At 44.9% G+C, this 25,565-nt stretch overlaps 1 protein-coding gene across 2 annotated transcripts in view; it reads right to left on the bottom strand.

Moving 5' to 3' along the window:
- Positions 1–25,565, bottom strand: part of DNAJC4 (DnaJ heat shock protein family (Hsp40) member C4) — a 223,041-nt gene that overhangs the window by 131,685 nt on the left and 65,791 nt on the right. For both annotated transcript variants that reach the window (XM_068259430.1, XM_068259431.1), the window contains exon 2: positions 16,108–16,213. In XM_068259430.1, coding sequence (XP_068115531.1) covers positions 16,108–16,213 — 106 coding nt within the window. The remainder of the gene's footprint in view (positions 1–16,107; positions 16,214–25,565) is intronic.

Raw genomic sequence — 25,565 nt, 5'->3', positions numbered from 1 at the left:
GTTTTGCGCTTTTCCTATATCTTCCATTGTAACAAAATCGCCCTGAAAATGGTGCAGGCAGCGTTTTGGCCAGCGGAAAGTAGACGAAATGCGCTGATATGAACGATCCCATAAGGAATCATTGCACAAGCACTTTTAAAGGGGAACCCCAGTGAAAATACTGTAATAAAAAAGTGCCTCATTTTTACAATAATTATGTATAAATGATTTAGTTAGTGTTTGCCCATTGTAAAATCTTTTAAATCCCTGATTTACATTCTGACATTTATTACATGGTGACATTTTTACTGTTGGCAGGTGATATAGCTGCTGCATGCTTTTTTGGCAGCTGAAAACAGCTGTAAACAGCTATTTCCCACAATGCAATGTTTACACACAGGAAACTGCCAGGAGTACCACGGTACTCAGAGTTTCTTGTGGGAGGGGTTTAACCACAATATCAGTCATACAGCGCCCCCTGATGGTCTGTTTGTGAAAAGGAATAGATTTCTCATGTAAAAGGGGGCATCAGCTACTGATTAAGATAAAGTTCAATTCTTGGTTGGAGTGTCTCTTTAAAGAGACTCCGTAACAAAAATTGCATCCTGTTTTTTATCATCCTACATGTTCCAAAAGCTATTCTAATGTGTTCTGGCTTACTGCAGCACTTTCTACTATGACAGTCTCTGTAATAAATCAATGTATCTTTCCCCTGTCAGACTTGTCGGCCTGTGTCTGGAAGGCTGCCAAGTTCTTCAGTGTTGTGGTTCTGCTATGAACTCACCCTTTCTGGCCCCTCTATGCACACTGCCTGTGTGTTATTTAGATAAGAGAGAAGAGAGAAGCTGCTCTAATCAGCTGGATAAATCGTCCTCTGAGCTGGCTGGGCTTTCACATACTGAGGAATTACAAACAAGGGCAAAGCTGTTTGCTGGAAGAAAAGAGCAGCCTGAAACTTCAGTGCATGAGAACAGGGGGAAAGAAACACACAAATGATCTCTTGAGATTCAAAAGGAATGCTGTATACAGCCTGCTTGTGTATGGATGTATTTTCTATGTGTGGACATACTGTACATCAACCTACTTCCTGTTTTGGTGGCCATTTTGTTTGTTTACAAACAAACTTTTTAAAACCGTTTTTAACCACTTTTAATGCGGCGAGGAGCGGCGAAATTGTGACAGAGGGTAATAGGAGATGTCCCCTAACGCACTGGTATGTTTACTTTTGAGCGATTTTAACAATACAGATTCTCTTTAAGGTCATTTTCAAAATAGCCGGCGCCGAAAAAATAGCGAAAACGCCCTAGGTGTGAACAAGCCCTGATAATGTTTTTTTAACAAACTGTTGCCCCGTGCGGAAAATCTTTAGTGAATTTGGAAAAAAGTGTAAAATACATAATTTGGCATTTTACTGACCAAAATTATTTTACCAATCTGTCCTTAGTGAATTGAGGCCATTGTGTTTAAGTGTTCCCGTTATTTTTTTGTTTGAGCAGTGTTTTTATGAAGGGTCTAGCAGATGGAGTAGAGTAATGTTGCCACTTTTGCAAATGATACAAAATTATGCATAATTATAAACGCTAAGCAGGATAGTGACATTTTACAACAATAACTACCTGCGGACCGCCGCAGTATAAATCTACAGTGGGCAGGTGGCGCTGCGGTTCTGACCAGACCTAAACTCTACGTCCCATTCACCGCGCGCCCCCGCCGCTGTCGCCGCTCGATCTCCGCCGCAATGTGCTGCCCTGCCGTCTCTACGACGGCAGAGCACTGTGAGCCGGGCAGGAGCCGTTTTCATTGGCTCCTGGCCCTGTCATTCATGTAAGCCGTTCCCATGGGCTGACATTGAGTGACAGGGTCAGGAACCAATAAAAGCTGCTCCTGACCGGCGCACAGCGCTCTGCCGTCATAGCGACGGCAGAGAAAGCAGCCTGCGGCGGGGACAGAGCAACGTGACCGGCGGGAGTGGCGGATTTTAGCGGCGATTCGTCGGGAAGCGCGGTTTACTGGACCAGCACCCTCTGGTCCTTAAGGGGGCAGAGGGTGCTGGTCCCGAAGTGGTTAAGCATGAATTGCCTAAAACAGGACGGTGTGCAGGCACATTTAAAGGGATACTGTAGGGGGGGGGTCGGGGGAAAATGAGCTGAACTTACCCGGGGCTTCTAATGGTCCCCCGCAGACATCCTGTGTTGGCGCAGCCACTCCCCGATGCTCCGGCCCCACCTCCGGTTCACTTCTGGAATTTCTGACTTTAAAGTCAGAAAACCACTCCGCCTGCGTTGCCGTGTCCTCGCTCCCGCTGATGTCATCAAGAGCGCACAGCACAGGCCCAGTATGGTCTGTACCTGCGCAGTACGCTCCTAGTGATGTCAGGGGAAGCGAGGACACGGCAACGCAGGCGCAGTGGTTTTCTGACTTTAAAGTCAGAAATTCCAGAAGTGAACTGGAGGCGGGGCCGGAGCATCAGTGAGTGGCTGCGCCAACACAGGATGTCTGCGGGGGACCATTAGAAGCCCCGGGTAAGTTCAGCTCATTTTCCCCCGACCCCCCTACAGTATCCCTTTAAATAAGTTCATGAAAGAAAAGGCATATCGCCCAGATGGCATCCACTCATGGGTAGAGATGTCGCGAACCTCCAATTTTGGGTCCGTGGACGTGTACTTTCGCAAAAGTCCGTGAACATAGACTTTAATGGCAGGCGAACGGCCGGCGACTTTAACGGTTAATAGCTAAGCCCCCTTACATGCTAGAAACACCATATTTGCAGGGTATGTGGATGGGGACAGTGACTACAAGAGGGAAATTTTTTTTTCAAAAAGTCCTTATACTTTTTGAGAAAATCAATTTTAAAATTTCAAAGGAAAAAAGTATACTTTTAAATGCGGTAAATGACAATACTAATGAAACAAAGCCCACTAACTTCAGAGGTTAATAGCAAAGCCCCCTTACATGGTAGAAACACCACATTTTCAGGATATGTTAAAAAGATAGTAGGAAAAAAATATTATTTTCCTATTTTTTTTAATTCTATTTTTTTATGTGCTGAATGTGGGAAATTGAAAAAAAAAATGGTGTGGGGTCCCCCATACCAAGTATATTTAACCCCTTGTCTCCCATGCAGGCTGGGATAGCCAGAATGCAGAGCTCCGGCCACATGGGGCTTCGCACCCTGAGCAATACCAGCCCGCCTGGTACATGGTATGGGGGGCTCCGGGGGAGAGGGGCAGCCAAGCCTTCCCCTTTCCCCCCAAGCCCTTGTCCAATCCGTGGACAAGGGGCTCTTCCCCATCTCCGGTGCCCCAGGAGGAGGTAGGGGCGACGACTCCCTGGGGTGGGGTTCATGGTGGCATCTGGGAGCCCCCCTTAAGAATGGAACCCCAGATGCCCACCTCCTCCTAGGAGAAATGATCCCCATTCAGATCCCCATTGGTCTGTTAATAGACCAATGGGGAGCCTTAGAGCCAAAATGCAAAGATGCATTTGGCTCTAGCTATACAGAGAGTATAGCTAGAGCTGCGCAGGGACCGGCGGTGTGTGGCGACTGTTGCGCAGGTCAGTGGAGATCTTCAATCAATTTCTTAAAGGTACAGGTAAGTATTTCTGGTTACTTAAGATTAATAAAGTACTTTTTTCATTGTTGTGTTTTTACTTCATTAAACCCTTTATAGAAATAGGTAAGGGGTACTTAGTACCCCTATACTCATTTATCCTGGGAGGGGGGCGGGCATCTGGGGTCCCCTTCTTAAAGGGGACTCCCAGATGCCACCATGAACCCATCCCCCCCCCCCAGGGGCCTTCACAAACGTTTTTTTTTTTAAATCCGTGTCCCGCCGTGGACGCTAGCAGCTGAAGTTTGCGCAAACTACCCGCCAGGCGAACCATTCGGGCCATCTATACTCACAGGTATTAAAAGGAGTTGGGTTAAGTTAGCAATAAGCCACTTTATCTAATTTTCTGTAATTTTCTTCCAAGTGGGTCAGTGCCCTATGACTGGTGTACAGCTGAGGTTTTCCCCTTATTGAAGAAGGGAAAAAAAAAATCAGAACCGGATAAAACATAGAAGAATATTAGCTCTCAAAAGAGCTTTTGTGGGGTGCTTTCAGCAACAACATTCAGTGAGGAGCAAGCTAACAACAGCCTAACTAACGCTTTCCCTAGCTCCAAATGTCTTTCCCTTCCTCTCACTACAGCAGCATCAGCAGACTGAGAACATGCTGGGTTTTTAAAGGGGGGGCGGGTGTCCAGGAGGGAGTGCAGCCTAATTGGCTGCCATGTGTCTGCTGACTGATATAGAGGGTCAAAGTTTAGCCCAATGACGTGGTATAGGAGGTGGGTCGAACGCGATATGTATTTGCTACCCGCCACGGGCACAGGCAGCCGATATCCACGCGAACTACCCGCCAGGTGAATTGTTCAGGCAATCTCTATTTATAAGAAGTTTTGAGAATTGACCCCAAAATGTGAAACTGTTAGCAGTGGGTTACCGCAAGGGTTGTTTTTTTGTTACAATTATTTTCCATTTATTTATTAATGATTTGCTATTGCATTGCATTGCAGATGATACAAAATTATGCAGAGTTGATAACACTAAAACAGAAAGTGACATATTACAACAGGATCTTGACAACATGGCCATATAGGCAGGCACATGACAGATGACATTTAAGGTTTATAAATGTAAAGTCATGCACCTAGGACATACCAATGGTAGAGCACCATATACAATATGAGGCATACAGCTGGGAACATTATTTGGCAATACTGATTGATAACAAGTTAAAGGGAACCTTAACTGGCGGGGAAAAATAAATTCATTTACCTGGGGGCTTTCCCAAGCCTCCTGCAACCGTCCTGTGCCCGTGCCGGTCCTTCGGTGCCCTCCGGTCTCCCTCCGCCGCTAAGTTTCGTTTTCGGACGACTGGCAGTCGTCCTCGGGCAAAGCGTACTCTTCTTCCGCATTCCCCGTCGTAAAGAGCCGTAAAGCGCGTCCGCATGACGCCAAACGCGTCATGCGGACGCGCTTTACAGCTCTTTACGACGAGGAATGCGGAAGAAGAGGAGGCTTTGCCCGAAGACGACTGGCAGTCGTCCGAAAACGAAACTTAGCGGCGGAGGGAGACCGGAGGGCACCGAAGGACCGGCGTGGGCAAAGGACGGCTGCAGGAGGAAAGCCCCCAGGTAAGTGAATTTATTTTTCCCCGCCAGTTAAGGTTCCCTTTAAGTAACCATATACAATGCCAAGCATCGATAGCTAAAGTCAGTAACATTTTGGGATGCATAAAATGGGAAATAAAATCTCGAGATGCTAGTATACTACTCACTCTGTATAAGTCACTTGTAAGGCCTTATCTGGAGTATAGTATGCAGTTTTGGGCATCCCACTATAGAAAGGACATTGACCTTCTAGAGAAGGTACAGACAAAGGCAACTAAATTAATCAGAGGGATAGAAGATAGAAAGGTTGGACAAACTGGGCTTATTTAGCTTGACTGAGAGGTCACCTAATTAATATATATAAATACATCAGAGGGCAATAAAAAAGCTTGGCAGATGAGCTTTTTGTCCTCTAAGGTTGTACAATGGACAAGTGGACATGATCTCCGTATGGAGGAAGAAAAATTTTGAAATCTATTCAGAAAGGGGTCCATTCATGCGCGTCGCTAATGTCGCATATCCGTGGCCCTAGCCACGGATATGCTTTTGGGGTGCCCCATATGTCTCCTCTGGGGTACCCAGCAGTAGTGCCCCGAATATCTTATCTCTCCATGTTGTGAGTGGTGCTTGCCACTCATAATCAGCAGTGGCAATGCCAGGCAGGCTCCAGGAGTCCAGCAAGCATCCGCCCCGTCCATTCATGAGAACATGGCAGGGGGGGTGTAATTGAATGCATAAGGCAGGGGGGCTGGAGAGAGTCGAGTAGCTCCACCCTCTGCATGCGTAGACTGAGAGACGCTATTTGCCTAATGCTTCCCAGGGCTGCAGAGTGTGGGCTGGCCAGGAGCTAAGATGGTCACCCGAGGAGGAAGGATCTGCATATGAAAGGTGTAAGATTTGCATATGAAGGATGTAATTACGCTTATGAGCTTGGTGCATATGAATTATTGAAAGAACTATCAGTCATCGGGAAAGGACTTTTTTAACATCAGTGGAGTTTTATTATAATTTTTTACCTTTTGTGATTTTTTATTGATCAGAGGGGCCCTTCTGCGGAGTGTTGTATAGGTGAATGTATGTGTGGTACCTATAGGTTTATATTATATGTGTCTGAAAATGACTTTTTCATGTTGATATTTCTATACAGATATTTTATACAAGGTTAAAGGGATCCCTGTGCAACATGCAGCTGTTAGTATATACCTACCAGTGCCATCTTGAATAACATTGTCTTCCATTAAAATTATGTCCCTAGTGCAATGTATGGGGAAAATATATTATTGGAAATAAGGGTGTATTTTTACTATATTGTGTTTTTTGTTTTCTCATTGTTCCCTAGCAATAACGGCAAGCCTTTATTTGCAAATATAACAGTAATATACTCTCATGGCATACATATTTAAAAAGCTGAGTCCCAAATGTAACAATTTATGTATTCTATTTTAAGTTCTGTCACTTTGTTTTTATTTTGGTACTGCATATATGAAAATAAAAAAATTATATATATTGCTTTTGATTCAATTTGTCACTAAAGATAATGCACAAGACCCCCCAAAAAACCTAAAATCAATTCTACAACTTGTTACGGTTAAAAGGATACCCCATATATGTCATCAGATAACTATCTGGGCATCTAGTTTGCTATTAACAAAGAAGTGTCCATGTGGCTTTGTACAGGCCAATTTTTCCCACAAAGTATTTTAGTGCCATACTTTTTTTCATTAAAGTTTTTATTGTAAAATAAAGCAGTATACAAATCCAATGGTACAAATAGCAAATAATTGTAACAAGAACCAATCACAGACTGCAGAAAGATAGGAAATCTGCATTGATTCATAATGGCTACACACCGCATATATTCCACTTATAGAAACGGCATCTAGAAACGGAGGACGTGGGCAAAATGCCCTGCTGATGACCTCCTGCAGTACCAGGCGATATGTAACCACGAGAATACAAGTCACCAAGGCATAGCTAAGAGACGAGTAAGATAAAGAGAAAATAAAGAAGTAAAGAAGGGAAGAAGAAAAGAAAAGAGAACGTCAAGACACTACTAAGAGTGAGTCGATGGATGGTCAAAAACAGTTTAGCACTGGAGAACGGAGCAAGTGGGTGGGTCCTATAACCCAGATTCACCAGCCGCACTATGAAAGGTGGTATTACCCCATACCTTGTCATACAGGTACGAGTTGTCTGAAAGTTTTGCCGTTATCTGTTCCATTATATATATATATATATATATATATATATATATATATATATATATATATATATATATGAATGAGAGTCTTTTAAGCAGTTCAGAAATGCTAGGAGGTTGTTTATCTCACCAGTGCTTAGCTATCAAGCAACGCGCTGCCGTTGCATAATGATTCAACAACCTCTGCACATGTGACTTCACTTTTGGCATTGTATTGCCCAAAAAGCATATCCAAGGGTCTTTAGGAACAGAGATCTCAGTATGTTGTTGTATCAATTTTAGAACGTCACCCCAATATTTATCAATAACAGGACAAGCCCAAAAAATATGAGGTAGCGACCCCGTCTGACCACTATCTCTCCAGCAGTTGGGCAGCAGAATCGGATTCCACTTATGAAACCTCTCTGGTGTTCTGTACCACGGCATCATAATTTTCTAAATGCTTTCTTTTGTCAAGACACAGACAGAAGTTTTAGCAGCATTTACCCAAATCTTAGTCCATGTCTCCATTTCAGTTATAGTACCAAATACCTCATCCCAATAAAGCATGTATTTGTGCTTAAAATCCGGAGATATATGGGTAGGAGCATTAACCCAGGAGTATAGCATAGAAAATAAGCCTTTTTGTCGGGGGCCCATTTCTCATATTGATTCTTTGTCGGGGGCCCATTTCTCATATTGATTAGAGTTCAGATTTCTGGGAAAGACGATGGGTTGGGGACAAAGTCCTGAGGTATTCCGTATTTGCAAGTATTGAAGAAAGTGTAAGTCTTGCAGCTGTTTTTAGCGCCACACTTGATTTGCACAGCCCCAGAAGAGTCTGGACTGCAGAAAAAGGCCACGAATGTCACCATTATGGAACGCTAACTACCAGGCCTATTTTGAAAATTACATTGTTTTTTCATGATGGATTGAGTTTGTCCCTACCTAATTTTTATGTAACAGGGGTCTAAGCTATAAGACACATCCAAATGTATTCTACAACTCATTATGATTAAAATGAGGTCACAAGTCATTTGATAACAAACTGGATGCATAGTAATCCATTATTCTCAAAGTGCACTTGTGGCTTTTTGCAGTTCATTAACTTAGGGGCTGTAAGGAATCGCTCCTCTCAGCTGCAATATGGTGTGAGGCAGCAACAGAGGTAGAGTCAGCTGACACTCAGGCGGGGGTTTATGTAAATAATATAAATATTGGTTGCTGACCCTGCCTGGGATTGAACCCTGATCTCCCACGTCGGAGGTGGTGCGCTTGACCACTGTGCTATGGCTGATACTGTCGGGAAGTCTTGCTGGTCAGTACTGGGTGGGTCAGTTGACCTTTTGTGGTCATCTGTGTCAGCTGATCTCGCTGTCAGCTTATTGATGCCTCTGTGTGATTGGCTCTTGTGTGCATGTGGCCAGCCACTGATTGGTTGCATGTAGTATATAAACCTGCTGACTGCTTTCTGTCATTGCTCGTGATAGCTTCTAGCTCTTGTTTGCTGGTTGCTGGCTACTCTGGTTACCTGTTCTTGTTATTGGATTATCTAGATTTTGACCTCTGCTTGTTTATTGGATTTCCCTGGTCTGCTGCCTGCCCTGATCTCGGCCTGTCTAAGCATCTGTATTGACTTTCTGCACCTTGATTACCTCAGCTCTATAGGTCTCAGGTGACTATTACAAGTATCCTGTATTGCAACTATTGCTGCGTTGGTGTCTTGCTATCTGGCCAGGTTATATGTGACATCTACCTGCAGGGGTTTAGTTTGTTGTTAGGAAGGAGATTTGCGCAGGTGTTAGGGCTGGATTAGATGCCAGTCATATGGGCATACGATCTGACCTATAGCTAGTAACTGGCAGGCGTGACAGGGGCTGGTTAGTGTTAGGAGTAGGTGGTGGATAGTTAGGAGTAGTTGAGAGGTGGTTAGAGTAAGGCATTGTTAATGGAGGGTTCAGGTGAGAGTTAGGGTACGGTGGGGGATAGCAGAATATCGGTTAAATTACCGATATTCTACTATAGTGGATAATAGAATATCGGTAAAATTACCAACATTCTATTACTAGTACTCTGTGCTAGTGTTGTCCGGATCATGAACGATTCGGATCTTTGATCCGAATCTATTTTATGAGTCGATCATCCGAATCATCAAAATGAGTGATTCGGATCGCAAAAGGGGGTTCGGGAAGCAGAGCAGGGATGGATTGCTGAGTTGGAGAGGAGCCAGCCTTGCAGGGAGACAGGTAGATGATAGAGAGGGGACATGGGTGCCACTGCCAGATATGTGTAGAGCACACATACTGGCTATAACGTGCTGCCCATTATAGGCTGGCTGTTCCGTAGTGCTGCACAGTGAACACATGGGAAGCTTTTGGCTCAGCATAGCTCAGTAACTTTGCAGGCAGTGTGATTGCAGGGCAATATAATCCTCCTGCACTCGGCACTAAACAGCTGCACTTATCTTCTGGGAATGCTTTCTTTCACTGTGCGACCTTTTCTTTCAAAGTGTACAGATGAACATATAGGTGAGATATATGTAAAGCATATGACTTCAGCATGTGGGTATTACATGCAAACATTTCTGCTCTCTGCTCGTCCCTCCTCCCTTCTCTGTCCACTCCCTGCCCTCTGTCCATCTTCTCCCCTTCTCTGTGTGTCCACTCCCTCCCCTTCTCCTGTCCACAGACCTGTCCTGCTGTTTATTTCACCCCGAATGCTTCCGGTAGTAAAATGATCCGAGATTCGAATCAAAGATCCGGATCTCTTCAATGATCCGATTCGAATCATCCGGATCATTGAAAAGATCCGAACTTCCCATCTCTACTCTGTGCCCATTACCGTCATCTTTGCACCATTTTTCCTCACAGTACTATAATAGATACGCCCTGTTTATACTGAACACTAACTTTCTCCTATCTATGCCTAACCCCAGCCAACCTACACAGACACCTAACACTAATCATCTCCAATCTATACCTAGCACTAATAGGCCCTGCCATTGGCGCCCATGTAAATCGTCGCTAATATTGGCAATAACAGTAAATTTGGCCACCGGAGTTGGCCAATGAAATAACAGAGATTGCCCACTATAGACACTGTGGCTATAAATAGTGGGTGCCCACTATTTTTATATTTATAGCCGCGGTTTCTATATTTATGTGACCCCTCAAAGCAGCTCCCGTCACCTCAGAATACAGATCTGAGGTACCACAGAGCTGCTGTGAGAGATGCACAATCAGGGAGAGGCCACACTTGTGTCCGTGGAAAACACTGACGTTTACCTGTGGACAATTTTTCATATCTGTTGTTCGGCTCTTTTGCCCGTGCATAATCCTCCATAGACTGCCGACACCTGCTCCCAGTCTATGGGAATCATGCATGTGTTGCAATTTCATGCAGCGGGAAGCCAGTTTACGTTACGTGTGCGGATCAGAGAAGGAAAATGAACAATCACGTGTCATCTCACCACTGAAAGCATTACGTGCAATTTCGTACTGCATGAAATTGCACAAGCATTTCAACTAAGCCTACTACTTACCTTACACCATTACTTGTTTTTATGAATGAGCTGTAACAGTCATCAGTGAAGTATAAGATAAGATGGATCAGGGTTCAGCGGCAACAAGCAATTGTGCCACAATACATTTTCACTATCGCGGTAACGACGGCGTAAACGAATGTTAAAATGATTGTTTAAACGGTTGTGGTAAAATTATCATGGTGAGCAATTGCAATCTGCGCAATCGGTCACGCAGTGATCCATCATGAATGTCACGATCGGCACACGTCGCTAAACATTGTTTAACTTTCGTTAAACAGTGTTACACAATACCGTAAAAAACAATCATTCATCGTAAAAATATTCACACAACGCAAAAATAGTTGTCGGAAAAAATGCGTTGTAGGTGCGGACCTTCAGGCACAATAATTAGTTCAGGGACACTAATCATTGCTGCCTTGAGGGGGGCATTTATGAGCACTTTTCTTTAATTCTTTTTTTTTGTTTTACTTTTTTTTTCTATCAATGAGCACTATTACTTAACAGTAATTGTGATCGTTGAGGGACTGGGGGACACTGATTGGCCAAGGGATCACATTCTTCCTAATGCTACGTACACACATGCGACAACGATCGTTCGTTGAGAACGACGAACGAACTTTTAATTGATGAAAGAACGACCTAAGTAAAGTTAGTTTTAAATTGTGTGTAACGATCTGATCGTTAGAACGAACGTTACATCACGTAAAGCAACTATTGCGCTTGCGCATAAAAATGAGAAATTTCATGGAGAAATAGTGAAATGCGGATGTCAAGCCTAGTACGAACGACCGTTTCCAACGATGTACTACTTTTGCAAACGATCGTCGTTGGTAAAAATCCGCCAAGCTAGATCGTTCGTTTTTAACGATCTAGCTCGTCCGTCGTTAGACTTAATGATCGTTGGTTGCCTTTTTTTTAAACGATCGTCGTTTGAAACGATCAGGGAACAATTGTTTCAAATGACTATAGTCGCATGTGTGTACGCACCTTTAGGCCAATCACAGCAGACACAGGGGTCAGGGGATCACAATCCCTTTGACCAATGGTGCTGCAGAACAGGGGGGCACGTGCGCACATGTCACTGACTTCCTGTATTCGGCTCTAGAGAATGATCGCCGTTACTAAGTGTAATGGCAATCGTTCCCCGTATGCAGGCACGGATTTGCTCAGGGGACATTCGTCCCCTTCCGCCAATCCCCTCTGCTTCGGGGGCTGTGGGAGCGTGCTTTTGCACACCAATGATCGTGCGCAGCAGCCAGCACAGTGCACGGACAGTGCAGCTAGCTGTAGCAGCCACGGATTTGACGTCTGTGTGGCTAAAGAGGTTGAAGGGTATGTCCGAACAAATAAAAAAAAAAAAAAAAAAAAAAAAAATCAACTTACCCGGGGTTTCTCCAGTCCCTAGCAGCAGACATGTCCCATGCCATAGCTCTACTCTTAGCCACCTGCCCGGGGTCCCCGCCGGTGCAGAGGCCGACCTTACACCTGCATGAGCGCCGCTGTCAATACAGTCCACGTTGTCCAGGGATGTGCTCACGAGTAATCACGAGTTTACTCGTGAGTCAAATGAGCCTTAATTGCCGCAGCTGAACAGCTGGATTACAAGGTGTTATTTACTCATAATTCCGCCGTCCACCCTGTATTCCAACAGCTCCTTCAAGCCAGAAGGAGGGAGTGCAAGCTGTTTGGAATGCAAGGCGGATGGTGGAATTATGAGTAAATATCCCCTTGTAATCCAGCCGCTCAGCTGCGTCAAATTAAGGCTCTTTTGAATCACGAGTAAGCACTCGTGATTACTCGTGAGCACATCTCTAACTGCACGTAGTTTTTTTTAACTGCTCAAATATTGCCTTTAAAGTAAGAATTATGAAAATGTGGAATAGTTTACCACAAGAAGTAGTTATGACAAATTCTATACTTACATTTAAAGGAAGTGTCAGGGTTCTGTTGATCTCGGCACAGGTGAGATATCTGGGAATTCCCAGGGCCTGGAGTTTAAGTGAGCACGGGTCTTCACCAGTGCACTCCACAAGGGATGATAGGACATCACCCCTAAGGGCCCGTTCACACTTACAATCGCAGAACTTTGCGGGAGTGATTTTCCCGCGATTAGCGCAGAAAAATCATTGGACACTGCGGCAGTTTTGGAGCGATCGCGATTAGCGTGCTAATCACGATCGCTAATCGCGGAACGCTCATCGCCGGCAAACCGCTGCATGCAGCGCGGTTGCGGTTATCGCTAACCGCAACCGCGGCAGTGAGAACACTGCCACTCGCTACATTGTGTAGCGGTTTTTGCTAAACCGCTAGCGGTTTGCCGTGAGCGGGAATTGCGCAATTCCCGCTCAGGTGAGAACGGGCCCTAATGGGTGGCGGACAACTTTGCTGTGCTCACCAGGTCACGACCCCCAGGACTTTTCCACCAGAGATGAGAAGAACAGAAGAAGTTACTTTGCCAATAGGAAAGGAGAATAAGTACTAAGACTGACAGGACTGACTGGATGGGACAGACTGAGCTGTACTGACAGGAACAACAGGACTGTACTGACGGGACCAGACAGAAATGACAGAGCAGGGTGACACGGCATACTGGCATAGATCAAAATACATATATCCAGGCACATCGCCTCTAGTTAGGACATTAAATAAATTATTAAGGAAAGGTGGGTGCTGAAGGGGGTGTGGCTAGAAAACAGCAAAAATGTATTAACCCTTCGCACTCTCACATGCAAATGTTCAAACAAATGCATTCACAGATTCACTCATCCAGGCACAACTGTTATCACTATAGCTAAGTTAAAAGCCGGGGTTTTAGTTCACAGAAGAATGCATTCTTATGCTTAGTCACCTATACTGCGCAGAAGTACCCAGGTAAACATAGGTGTCCTAACTCTGGCCCTGTAACATGCATAGTGCAGACATGCAATGCATGTGTTTGCATGTCTGCACTATGCATGTTACAGGGCCAGAGTTAGGACACCTATGTTTACCTGGGTACTTCTGCGCAGTATAGGTGACTAAGCATAAGAATGCATTCTTCTGTGAACTAAAACCCCGGCTTTTAACTTAGCTATAGGGATAACAGTTGTGCCTGGATGAGTGAATCTGTGAATGCATTTGTTTGAACATTTGCATGTGAGAGTGCGAAGGGTTAATAGATTTATACTGGCATAGATGTGATGGACAGGCAGTAATGGATGTGGGGACACACCATGGCTGTTCAGATGGAGCACCAATAAGTCAAGTGTTAATCCCCTCCTGACCGCCTCACACTGATCGGCGGTGGGAGTGTGGCTCTCTCACGTCTAGCGAGATTAGCAGGGACGCAGGGACGCCCACGTTCCCTGTGGGTAAACACAGCGGGGATCTGTAATCAGACAGCCAGTTGCGATTAGAGCTGGCAGGCTGCTATTAAATAAAAAAAAAAAAAAAAAATTACTGTTTATACTGGCAAGTTAGGTTAATTTTTCAGCTTAAAAAATGTGGTGAAAAGTTACCCCCTCGGCTTATATGCAAGTCAGTGGAGCAAAACAGATAGTGGAGCAGGTTTTTTTAATGGCAGAGGAGCGTAAGGATTGTGCACTAGTGATCCTGCTCTTACCAGCTTGCTCCCTGCTTTGTCCGTGCCTCCCATCCCTGCAACATGGTGTGCAGAGTGTGCTACTCAAGACTACCTGTGTTCCCTGGCTTGTGGAGTGCAGCGTGCAAGCAATGTGTCAGCGGTGCAATGATCAGGGAGTCTTCCTGTGTGGCAATCGCTGCGTCTCATATCCATGACACCATCTAGGGGCTTCTTGAGACACAGCTGTATGATCCGGGGGCACATCTGGCTATGGGGAGGGGGGCTGACTTGCACTGGAAGGACATCAGCCTACTGTGGAGAGGGATTATACGCGAGTCAATCAATTATCCCCAGTTTCTGTGGGAAAAGTGGGTACCTCGGCTTATATCCGGGTCGGTTTATATGCGAGTATATACAGTATATGTGTACAGCGCTGCGATCTAGCTCAGCTGTGGAAAAGGTGTTTGACAGAGAGTTAAAATGTGGTAGATGGGGGGGGGGGGGGGTAGGCCATTTCAAAGAAATGTGTTTTTAGGGCTTGCTTGAAGGTATTGATGGAAGGAGTGAGTCTGAGGGGGTGAAAGGGAGTTACACAAGGTGAGGCAGCTCGTGAGAAGTCTTGTAGGTGTGCATGGGAGTGAGAAAAGAAAGATCAGGCGGAGATCATTGGAGGACCGAAAGTGACAAGTTTTGAACGAGTTAATCTATTCATGAGGAATTTTAAATATCTTCTTTCTTCTTTACAAAAGTTATAGCTCACAGTTGGAGGGTTTTAAAGTTATGCATTGGGGGAGTGGGGGAGGGGGGAGTTAAGGTTAGGCATCAAGGGGGTTTGTGCGAAGCAGGGATGGTTAGGTTTAGGTGTCAGGAAGGGTGTTTGTGCGGCGGGGGGGGGGGGGGGGTTAGAGTTCTGTGTGAGAATGGGCTTAGGTTTCCCTGTAGTAAAATATGGGTATTTTATACCCATATTTTACTATTGTATTTACATCTATATACTAAAATATCAGCATTAAAAAGTCAATGGGAATCCATATAAAGAAATATGCCAGATACTTATCTAAGGAGAGGGAAGGCTCTGGGTCCTACAGAGCCTTCTTGCTCCTCTCTCGGTCCCAGTTCCCGCGCTGGCTCCCCAGTAGCAGTATTTGACCAATTTGGTCAAATACTGCTCTCTCCCTGCTGCCGAAGGATGCTTCAGAAGTCTTCGGGAGCACTCAGGCTCCATACACTAGGAGGACTTGGCTCCCGAAGACTTCCGAAGTCCCCCGTGGTGGGAGATTCAAACGAGGGAGCCAGCGCTTAACGGAGGTGACCTGGAGAGCTCCTCTCCCGGTCAACTCCGTTAAGCGCTCGTTTGAATCTCCCGCCACGGGGGACTTAGAAAGTATTCAGGAGCCAAGTCCTCCCAAAGACAGGTGGCTCCATACTGTGCATGCGTGAGTATGGAGCCTGAGTGCTCCCGAAGACTTCCGAAGCATCCTTCGGCAGCAGGGAGCGAGCAGTATTTGACCAGGCTCTATAGGACCTGGTTTATTTTTTTATTATGATTCCCATTGACTGTAAATACCCATATTTTAATATCAGGATTATATGTTTAGTGAAAAAAATACACTATATTTACAAACAAAAATGCAGATTGTCAATAAACAAGTGGAACATAATAATGTGGATGTAACAGCAACTCACCGTGAATAGGTTCCAGCACAGCGATGAATCCCTATTGTGCATATCTGTAACCCTCTTTTGCTCAAAACATGCCATAGCATCACGAAGTGTTCACGTTCCCGATGAGCTATTGAGGACATGATTAATGATCAGAGGTCAAGATCTATATGTAATATATTGTCTTTCCAATTAAATATTTACATATAAGTATTAAACTTTATATAAAAAATGCATGTAACTAGGTAGCTTACAAGCACAGAGCTCAACATTTTTTTTTTTTACTCTATACAGCGCCACAGAAGATTATAGAACTATATAAATGCATAACAACACATTACTGATACATATAATGCCAACTGAAACTGTGTTACCAATAACATCACACAGATGCATTGCATGCATTCATCTTTATATATAAATCCTCCAGGACCATAATGGAAATTAGATATTGGTGGAGACACGCTGGTGGATAGAAATCGTGGCTTATCTGTCAGCAAGGAGGGAAGCAGCATAGCCGAAAATAGGCATGATAGTGGCCCAATCAGGAGGGTGTGATGCGGTCAGACACAAGCATAACCTATAACCAACATCACTAAAATCTATTGGAAACTGGTGTGCAGCATGTTGGCAGGTAACAGATCTGATCAGAGAGGGACCTATCAAATGGTTGATCTGGTGGCCATCAAGTAATGAATCGCCACCTTTAGTAAAAGATTATCTGTATCTAGACAATACATGTTAAACCTTGTCCTGCGGGCCAAACCTGGCCTTCAGAGCCATTAAATTCCCCTCCCCCCCCCCAAGTGGTTTCCCCACTTTGCATTATGTTTGGCCCACTTTACACCACCAAAGAAGCTATACTGGAGGTGAATCCCTAGAACACCAGGGACGCCATATGGGGGGTGTAGGGGGAAAGCACTAAACACCAGAGAACTGTATAGGGGAAGGATGGAGGTCACTAGACACCAGGAAACTGTACAGAAGAGGGAGGGTACACTAGATACGAGGGAACGAGGGAACTGTATAGGGAAGTGGGGGTATTAGTTACCAGGGAACTTCATAAGGGAATTACACACGGGAATTTAAGCCTTATGAAGAGATAAAGAGTTAAAATTTAACTTTTAATATATATTCTAAAAGAGTTACATATACATTACTACCTATGAACAACAATGTGATACAATCGGGTTGGCGGATACGTAGTTACTAGTCATGAGGACAGTCCTACCAATCTCCCAATGTATGACTATTTATATACCCCACACCAATACCCTACATGTTTCGTTTCATAAAGTTGAAACTTCGTCAGGAGTGAATACTATCTAAAGTGCAAGAGTGCAAAGTGCTAAAATAATATAGACATATTAAATAAATCACAAGGTATACATATTGGTAAGTAATATGGCCGCAGGCAGCAGCCAAACAGGGTATGACCGTTCAGGCTGCCCTTTTATAGTGTATTGGTTGTTGCAATGGATGCTGGGGGAGGAGGTGCACGAATACGCCCCCCTGTCCACCCACAACGGGCCTTATCATTGGTCACTGATTTTGTCTATCAAGAAGTTGACCAATCACAGCAGTATGTGTTAGCCCACCATTACATTGTATAGGAGGCGAAAAAGACAAGCTACAGTGCCTATCTTTCTTGGCTTGGTTCCTCTCAATACATCCTATGCCATAATGCCCATGACATCACCCCTATATACACTAACCAGCTGAAAAGATGTAAAAACGGGTTCCTCCGTGAATAGCGTCATCTGATTGGTTGAAAAGTTTGCTAAAGGGTGGTTCCTGGTGCGCCAATCAACTTGCATCTGCTACGGGACTCGGCCAATCGGGGTATTGGTGTGGGGTATATAAATAGTCATACATTGGGAGATTGGTAGGACTGTCCTCATGACTAGTAACTACGTATCCGCCAACCCGATTGTATCACATTGTTGTTCATAGGTAGTAATGTATATGTAACTCTTTTAGAATATATATTAAAAGTTAGATTTTAACTCTTTATCTCTTCATAAGGCTTAAATTCCCATGTGTAATTGCTAAAATCAGGTGTGTTGTTTATAACTTCATAAGGGAGGAAGGTGGCCAGTAGACATTGAGGTTGGCCCGCGACTAGGTTCCAGTGTTCAATTTCGGACCAGTTTCTATTTGTGTTTGACAACCCTGATCTAGACAGAAGACGTCTGTTTAAGGCCTGGTTCACATTGGCGTTAAAAAGTTGACCGTAAAGTAATGGAACGAACACTGTATAAACGGAAGAGAACGGATCCAATGTTAACCTATGGAACCATTCACATGCATTTGTTCGTAAGGATATGTTGCGCACTTTCTGCTGAACGGAACGCAACTTTGCTGCAGCACCAATTTTTCCGGACCGCTGAGCCCAGCGGACTGGAAATGGAAGATGAAGCCCTGCATTGGGGGCAATGGGAGAATGGAACGTTTCTTCACACTAGTGAAGAAACGGACCGTTCGGAGGGCTAATCCCCTGGGAGGTCCGGGGTTCTGGGTAGACACAACTGCGAGTGGGGGTCTGGGGAGACACAAGTGTGAGAGCGGGCGGGTGATGGAGGGTTTCTTACCAGGCTTCCGTCTTTCGTATTGTCCTATGTTGCGTCATGCGACTACCAACCTTCCTCCTTCCGGGTTGAAGGAGGAAGTGTGGTAGTCATGCGACGCCACATGAGACGCAAGGAGGAAGACAGAAGCCTGGTAAGTTAGCCCTCCCTCACCCGCCCGCTCAGGTGCACAGATCGAAGTGAAAACAGATCTGATCGACCATCAGATCTGTTTTCACGGATCCTTTAGCCAGTGTGAACAAAGCCTTATGGATCCGGTGAAGCGGAAACCAGATCCACATTACCAGATCCATTTAGCTTTAAAATCCAATGTGAACCGGGCCTTACTGTCCAGTCATGCGATGCCACATGAAACGCAAGGAGGAAGACAGAAGCCTGGTAAGTTAGCCCTCCCTCCCCCGCCCGCTCAGGTGCACAGATCGAAGTGAAAACAGATCCGATCGACCATCAGATCCGTTTTCACGGATCCTTTAGCCAGTGTGAACAAAGCCTTACGGATCCGGTGAAGCGGAAACCAGATCCACATTACCAGATCCATTTAGCTTTAAAATCGAATGTGAACCGTGCCTTACTGTCCAATAAACTTAAAGGGAACCAGAGAGGAACGGGGGGTGAAAAAAGAAAAAGATTTTATACATACCTGGGGCTTCTTCCAGCCCCATAAGCCTGAATCGCTCCCACGCCGCCGTCCTCAGCTTCCTGGATCCGCCGGTACCGGGCCCGTCACTTCCGGCGGACGCGGCCAATTGTCCGCATCACAGGAGCTCCCTCCATACATGTACGCATGCGGCTGCGCAGTTAACAGCCACATGCGTATCTGTATGGGGAGAGCACCCTGTGATGCGGAGAATTGGCCGCGTCCGCCGGCCGACTTGCCGACTCGCGGCAATGACGGGACCCGGTGGCGGCTGATCCAGGCAGCGGAGGAGGGCGGCGTGGGAGCGATCCGTGCGTATGGGGCTGGAGGAAGCCCCAGGTATGTATATTGCATCCTCTCTGGTTCCCTTTAAGGGTGAAATAAGAAGCAGCCTTACATAGTGGCTGGATAGTGTACTGGTTAAGGGCTCTGCCTTTGACATGGGAGACCAGGGTTCGAATCAAGTACTTATTCAGTAAGGAGTTCAAGGCAAGACTCCCTAACACTGCAGGGTGGCCTCTTGAGCGCGTCCCAGTGGCTGCAGCTCTTGAGCGATTTGAGTCCGACAGGAGAAAAGCGCTATACAAATGTTCGGATTATTATTATAGGCTTATGATCACAAGACTGGTTGACCAGGTTTGCTACAAAACACAGTTCTGACATGCATTTCCACTGCATACTTAGCTGTTCAACTTGAGTTCATTTTGACAAGCTCTTAATTCCCTTTTTTTACTTCTTCAGACAAATTACCGGTACTGTATATGTGTGATTATGTAATATTACCATTTTATTTGAAATTATTGAGTTTGTTAATTAAATTGCAGGATGTAATTATTCTTCCCTGTCTGTCATTTCTGTAGTTCAAAGGCAAATAACCGTGTAATTATGTGCTAGTGCCAGGGAATTTTTGGCTTTGAGTTCAATGCATACTCTAATATGTATCCACTGCAATTGTGTGTACAGCTATAGCAGGACTCTGCTAGTGTAATTTTTCCTGAAAGAAGTAAACAGTAGAGACAAAAACAATGACACATGATGAACTCTATTCACACCAGGCACGCTAATAAACAAGCGAACAAAGTAAAGGGTCAGCAAAAACAAAAATATTTCAATTCCTGATAGAAGCAGAATAGAATCAAAATGTAACCAGTAGCAATAACATCATTTTTTTTTAATTCTCTATAGAAAACCTGAAATTACAGTCTCTGACATCACCAAATGCCAACATTATATTCTGTGCAGACTTATCCTGCGCATACAGTGTTGCCCATAATTATTCTGACCAATGGCAAATTTTGACTTGGGCTGCTTTCACAGTTGGACGTTACAGGCACACGTTAGAGCAGCCTGTAATGCAGCCCAACGCACAGCACTGAAAAATCAATGGACTGTTCACAGTGTCCACGTTGCGTTGGAGTATAACGCAGCACAGTAAATGAAAGTGCAGCGTGCTGCGCGTTATACTCATATGTTGCTGCGTTCGGATGTTTGCACATGCACAGTACTGTTTTGTTTTTTTTTAATTAATTTGCCGCATGCACCGTTTTGGTTCGATAGTATGCGTCAAAAAGTACGCATTATGGATGCATCAAGAGCCGCATAACGCGGCTCAATCGACCGTCCTACTTCAACACCACCATGCGTTGCGTTAGGGGCACGTTATGCGACCTTAACGTCCCCTAAAACGCAACGTCCTGATGTGAAAGAGGCCTTAAAGTTACTTTTTATTCAACCAGCAAGTATTTCTTTGACAGGAAATGACATAGGGGTTTCCCAAAAGATAATAAGACGATGTACAAGAGGCATTTTTGTGGAAAACAAACATTTCTCAGCTTCTATTTACATTTGAGCAAAAAGTGTCCAATCCAAAATGATTTATACCCTTCTCAATAATTAATAGAAAAGCCTGTATTGGCTATTACAGCAATCAAACGCTTCTTATAATTGCAGACCAGCTTTTTGCATGTCTCCACAGGTATTGCTGCCCATTTATCTTTAGCAATGAGCTCCAAATCTTTCAGGTTGGAGGTTCTTCTTGCCATTACCCTGATTTTTAGTTCCCTCCACAGAATCCACAGATTCTCAATTCAAGTCAGGACTGACGCAGCTCGGAGTAGATCCCACCCTTCGAATATGGATCAAAGACTTCCTGACTAACAGGACGCAACAGGTGAAGCTTGGAAACTGCTACTCCAGTGTCAGAACCACCAACACAGGGGCTCCACAAGGTAGTGTACTGTCACCGCTATTGTTCTCCCTCTATACCAACAACTGTATATCATCCGCCGACTCTGTGAAAGTCATCAAATTTACAGACGACACCACTATCATCGGCCTAATTGGCAGCAACGGAGAGCATGAGTACCGCGGCGAAGTTGAGAGAATCTGCAACTGGTGCAAAGACAATAACCTAGTTCTCAATGCCGCAAAGACTGTTGAACTAGTCGTAGACTTCAGGAGGAACCCTCCCCCCCCTCCCACCTGTCCTCATTGGGGGTACCGAAGTCACTAGGGTTACATCCGTGCGGTTCCTCGGCACAACCCTCACTAACAATCTGAAATGGGGGCTGAACAGTGGCGTAGCTAAGGAGCTGTGGGCCCCGATGCAAGTCTTACAATGGGGCCCCACAAGCACTCTATACATAACAATTCATACAACGCACCAAAACCTGCCAATGGCAACTACAATGTCAGAGGTGCAAGAAGGGAATGGGGAACAGCTTGTTAATGATTATCACAATTCAAAAGTATCTATAGAAGTGTTTATTATGAGCACAGTACCAATAAAGATCTAATACTGTGGTTGAGGGAGGGCCCTACGGGGCCCCTATGGCCCAAGGGCCCCGATGCGGTCGCTACCGCTGCACCCCCTATTGCTACGCCCCTGGGGCTGAACACTTCCAATATACAGAAGAAATCTCAGCAGAGATTGTTCTTCCTGCGACAACTGAAGAGATTCGGCATGCCCAGGGAACTGCTGACCAGTTTCTATACTGCCACTATAGAATCCATCCTCTGCTCCTCAATCATCGTCTGGCACGCGGGCGCAACGGCCAGCGACAAACACAAGCTGCAGAGGGTCATAGCTGACGCAGAGAGAATCATCGGATCTCCTCTTCCACCTCTTGATCTCCTCCACTCCGCGAGGATGCTGAAGAGGGCCACTGTGATTTCCTGTGACCCCTCCCACCCAGGCAGCCGCTACTTCAAGCTCCTCCCCCTGGGCCGCCGCTACAGGACTATACCATGCAAAACCACCAGACGGAAAAACACCTTCTTTCCCAAAGCGGTTCTGCTGCTTAACTCCAACCTTCCCCCGGCGGGGCCGCCTACTGGCAGGCCCTAGCGGGGTCTCTCGGACAGTTCTCGCTGCTGCCCGCCCTCGCTCTCACTGCACGGGGTCTGCACTGGGGCCACCATCACCACCATTATTATGACTATTAGTACTAGTAGTCTGCTCCTGCACGGCAAGAACTACTAACTGACGACCCAGTTTCTGTATGTATACCATTACCCAGTTTCTGTATGTATGCCATTACCCAGTTTCTGTATGTTTACCATTACCTAGTTTCTGTCATGTACAGCATTACTGCAGTTTTCTAAATTGTCTGTGTCGAGTGTCATGTGTCTTGTACTATGCTATGTTATGCCATGTGTACCACAATTAATTCCGAATACAACGCTTGCTGTATTTGGCGAAATAAATCTGATTCTGATTCTGACTGTGCCACTCCAAAACGTTAATGTTGTTTGATGTCTGCTAATCATTTCTTCACCACTTTTGCTGTGTGTTTTGGGTCACTGTCATGCTGAAATGTCCACTGGTGCCCAAGGGCAAGTTTCTCTGCACACTGCCTGATGGAGCAGAGCAATTTTCACTTGTCAGCGCTCCTCCCATTCTTTCGCCAATAACTTAATCACTACTAATCACAATTAAATTTTCTATATCTTGTTTTTTTCGCCACCAATTAGGCCTTCTTTAGGAGGTACATTATGCTAAGAATTATGTTATTCTAAATGCATTTTAATTGGAATAGTAAGAAAAAAAAATGAGAAAAAAAAATCATTATTTCTCAGTTTTCAGCCATTATAGTGTTAAAATAAAACTTTCTACTGTGGATAAAAGCCACACATTGTATTTGCCCATTTGTCTCGGTTATTGCAACGTTTAAAATATTTCCCTAGTGCAATGTATGGCGCCAATATTTTATTTGGAAATAATGGTGCATTTTTTTCAGTTTTGCGTCCATCACTAATTACAAGCCTGTATATTAAAAAATAACACTAATATACCCTCTTGACATAACTATTAAAAAAGTTTAGTCCCTAAGTTAACTATTTATGTATTTTTATGTCAATTTTTTTTTTCTATACCAAGGAAAAGTTTGGGTACTATAAGAGAGTGTGGGAGGGAAATAGTAGTACTTTTAGTTGTCAGTGTTAGGATTTTTACACGTTGTCAGGTAATTTTACAATTTAGCCACAAGATGTCCTCACACATTATTTCTGATTCACGTACATAAGTACGTGAATCTGAAGTAATGCGTGGCACTGTAACCCCAGGAAGATACAATGAAGCAGGCATTTAATAGACATTGGCGTTCATTGACTCGGGGACTTAGATTAATGAATAGGAACTGCGTTCCCATTCATTCATCTCCCCACTAACGGGCGTTGTCGTAGCCGCCAGCTACTTCAGACGCATATTTACCGCCCTGGGACTTCAAGTGAAGTTTTCCCAGGCCATAATCATACTGCACCTGGTTCAGTGAGTAGTTCATTAGTGCACCTGGAAAAAGGGCATGACGTAATGCAATAGTAGAATATCCATCATTTTACTGATATACTGCAATATGAAAACCTAGCACCTAAATTACCTATTCGGTGCTCGGCTACAATATACCCAAGCGCCTATTTCCACTCGTACATCACTTCACCAATAGCCTGAGGTCACCCATGCTGTAGGCAAACTCCCAACACCCAAATGACACACTGGGTGATGCTAATTACAGACTGTTGCGGCACCCAAAGTACCAGGCGCTCCTCATGCGCTTTTTACCTGCTTTGTCACCCGTTGTTGTTACCAGAAACCCGAGCTGTTTTAAATTCCCTGGCATTATATGATTATTTCCAGATTTGGGGTCTAAAAACCCTGCATTATTTTCATGAGCTTTTACACACTAAAAACAAGAGAAAAAAAAACATACCACAGAGAGATCTGCAGCAGCTCCTGCATATAACTCACTCAGTCACGGGATTACCACTCTGAGCTGTGGATTTTTGTCCTGAGCCTGACTCGAGATTACCGCTAAGGAGGTTAAAGTGGACCTGAACTCAGAACTTCCTCTCTGCTCTAAAAGATGCATAACAGCATAACAACCTTTAACCTCCTTGCCGGTCTAATTCCCGCGGCCGCAGAACGTTTTTGCAATTTTTTTTTATCATGTAGGTAGCTTAGCGCTAGCTACATGATGCCTCCCCTCCCTGAGGCGTCCCTCCCACCCCTCCGATCACTGCCGGCGCACTCACCCATAAGGAAATCTCGTTATGAACGGTATTTCCTTTAAGGCTTCCCCCGTCGCCATGGCGACAATCGCGATGACGTCACCGACGTCAGCGGGAGTCCCAATCCACCCCTCAGCACTGCTTGGCACTGATTGGCCAGGCTGCGCACGGGGTCTGGGCGGGGGGGGGGCCCACTAACGTGGCGGGTAGCGGCGAATCGGCGGCGATCGCAGGTAACACGCAGCTAGCAAAGTGCTTGCTGCGTGATTTTAAAAAAAAATTATGTAAATCGGCCCAGCAGGGCCAGAGCAATCCTCCGCGGCGGGTTACCCCTAGCTCAGCTCGGGATAACCGGCAAGAAGGTTAAGGAAAAAAATTTCCTTAAACAAAGGTGATATAGAAGGATCCAGCCGGCACCATCCAATGTATATAATGCTCTTTTATTTCATTCAATGGCCGTCATATAAAATGCGACGTTTCGGAGCAGTGTGCCCCTTTATCATGCCGTGACAGCCTCAAAATACAATGAGTAACAAACATCTTATATAATGCATCATCATTTCAAATTAGCCTATCATAAAGCCCCAAGATTCAAGGAGCCACTCGTATTCCGCCATGTCAGAGGCGGACCTGATTGGAGACTTATTCTAAATATAGAATGCAGTTTTTCAGCACGGTGAATGGGGTACATGAAACTATTAAATTTAAAATGGAGTATGATCCCAATTCACTGCATTTTCTTGATGTGGAGG

This window comes from Hyperolius riggenbachi, chromosome 11, assembly GCF_040937935.1.
Source record: "Hyperolius riggenbachi isolate aHypRig1 chromosome 11, aHypRig1.pri, whole genome shotgun sequence".
Taxonomy (NCBI): domain Eukaryota; kingdom Metazoa; phylum Chordata; class Amphibia; order Anura; family Hyperoliidae; genus Hyperolius; species Hyperolius riggenbachi.
Note: the sequence above shows the minus strand (reverse complement) of the source record. Positions and strands in the feature narration are given on the sequence as shown.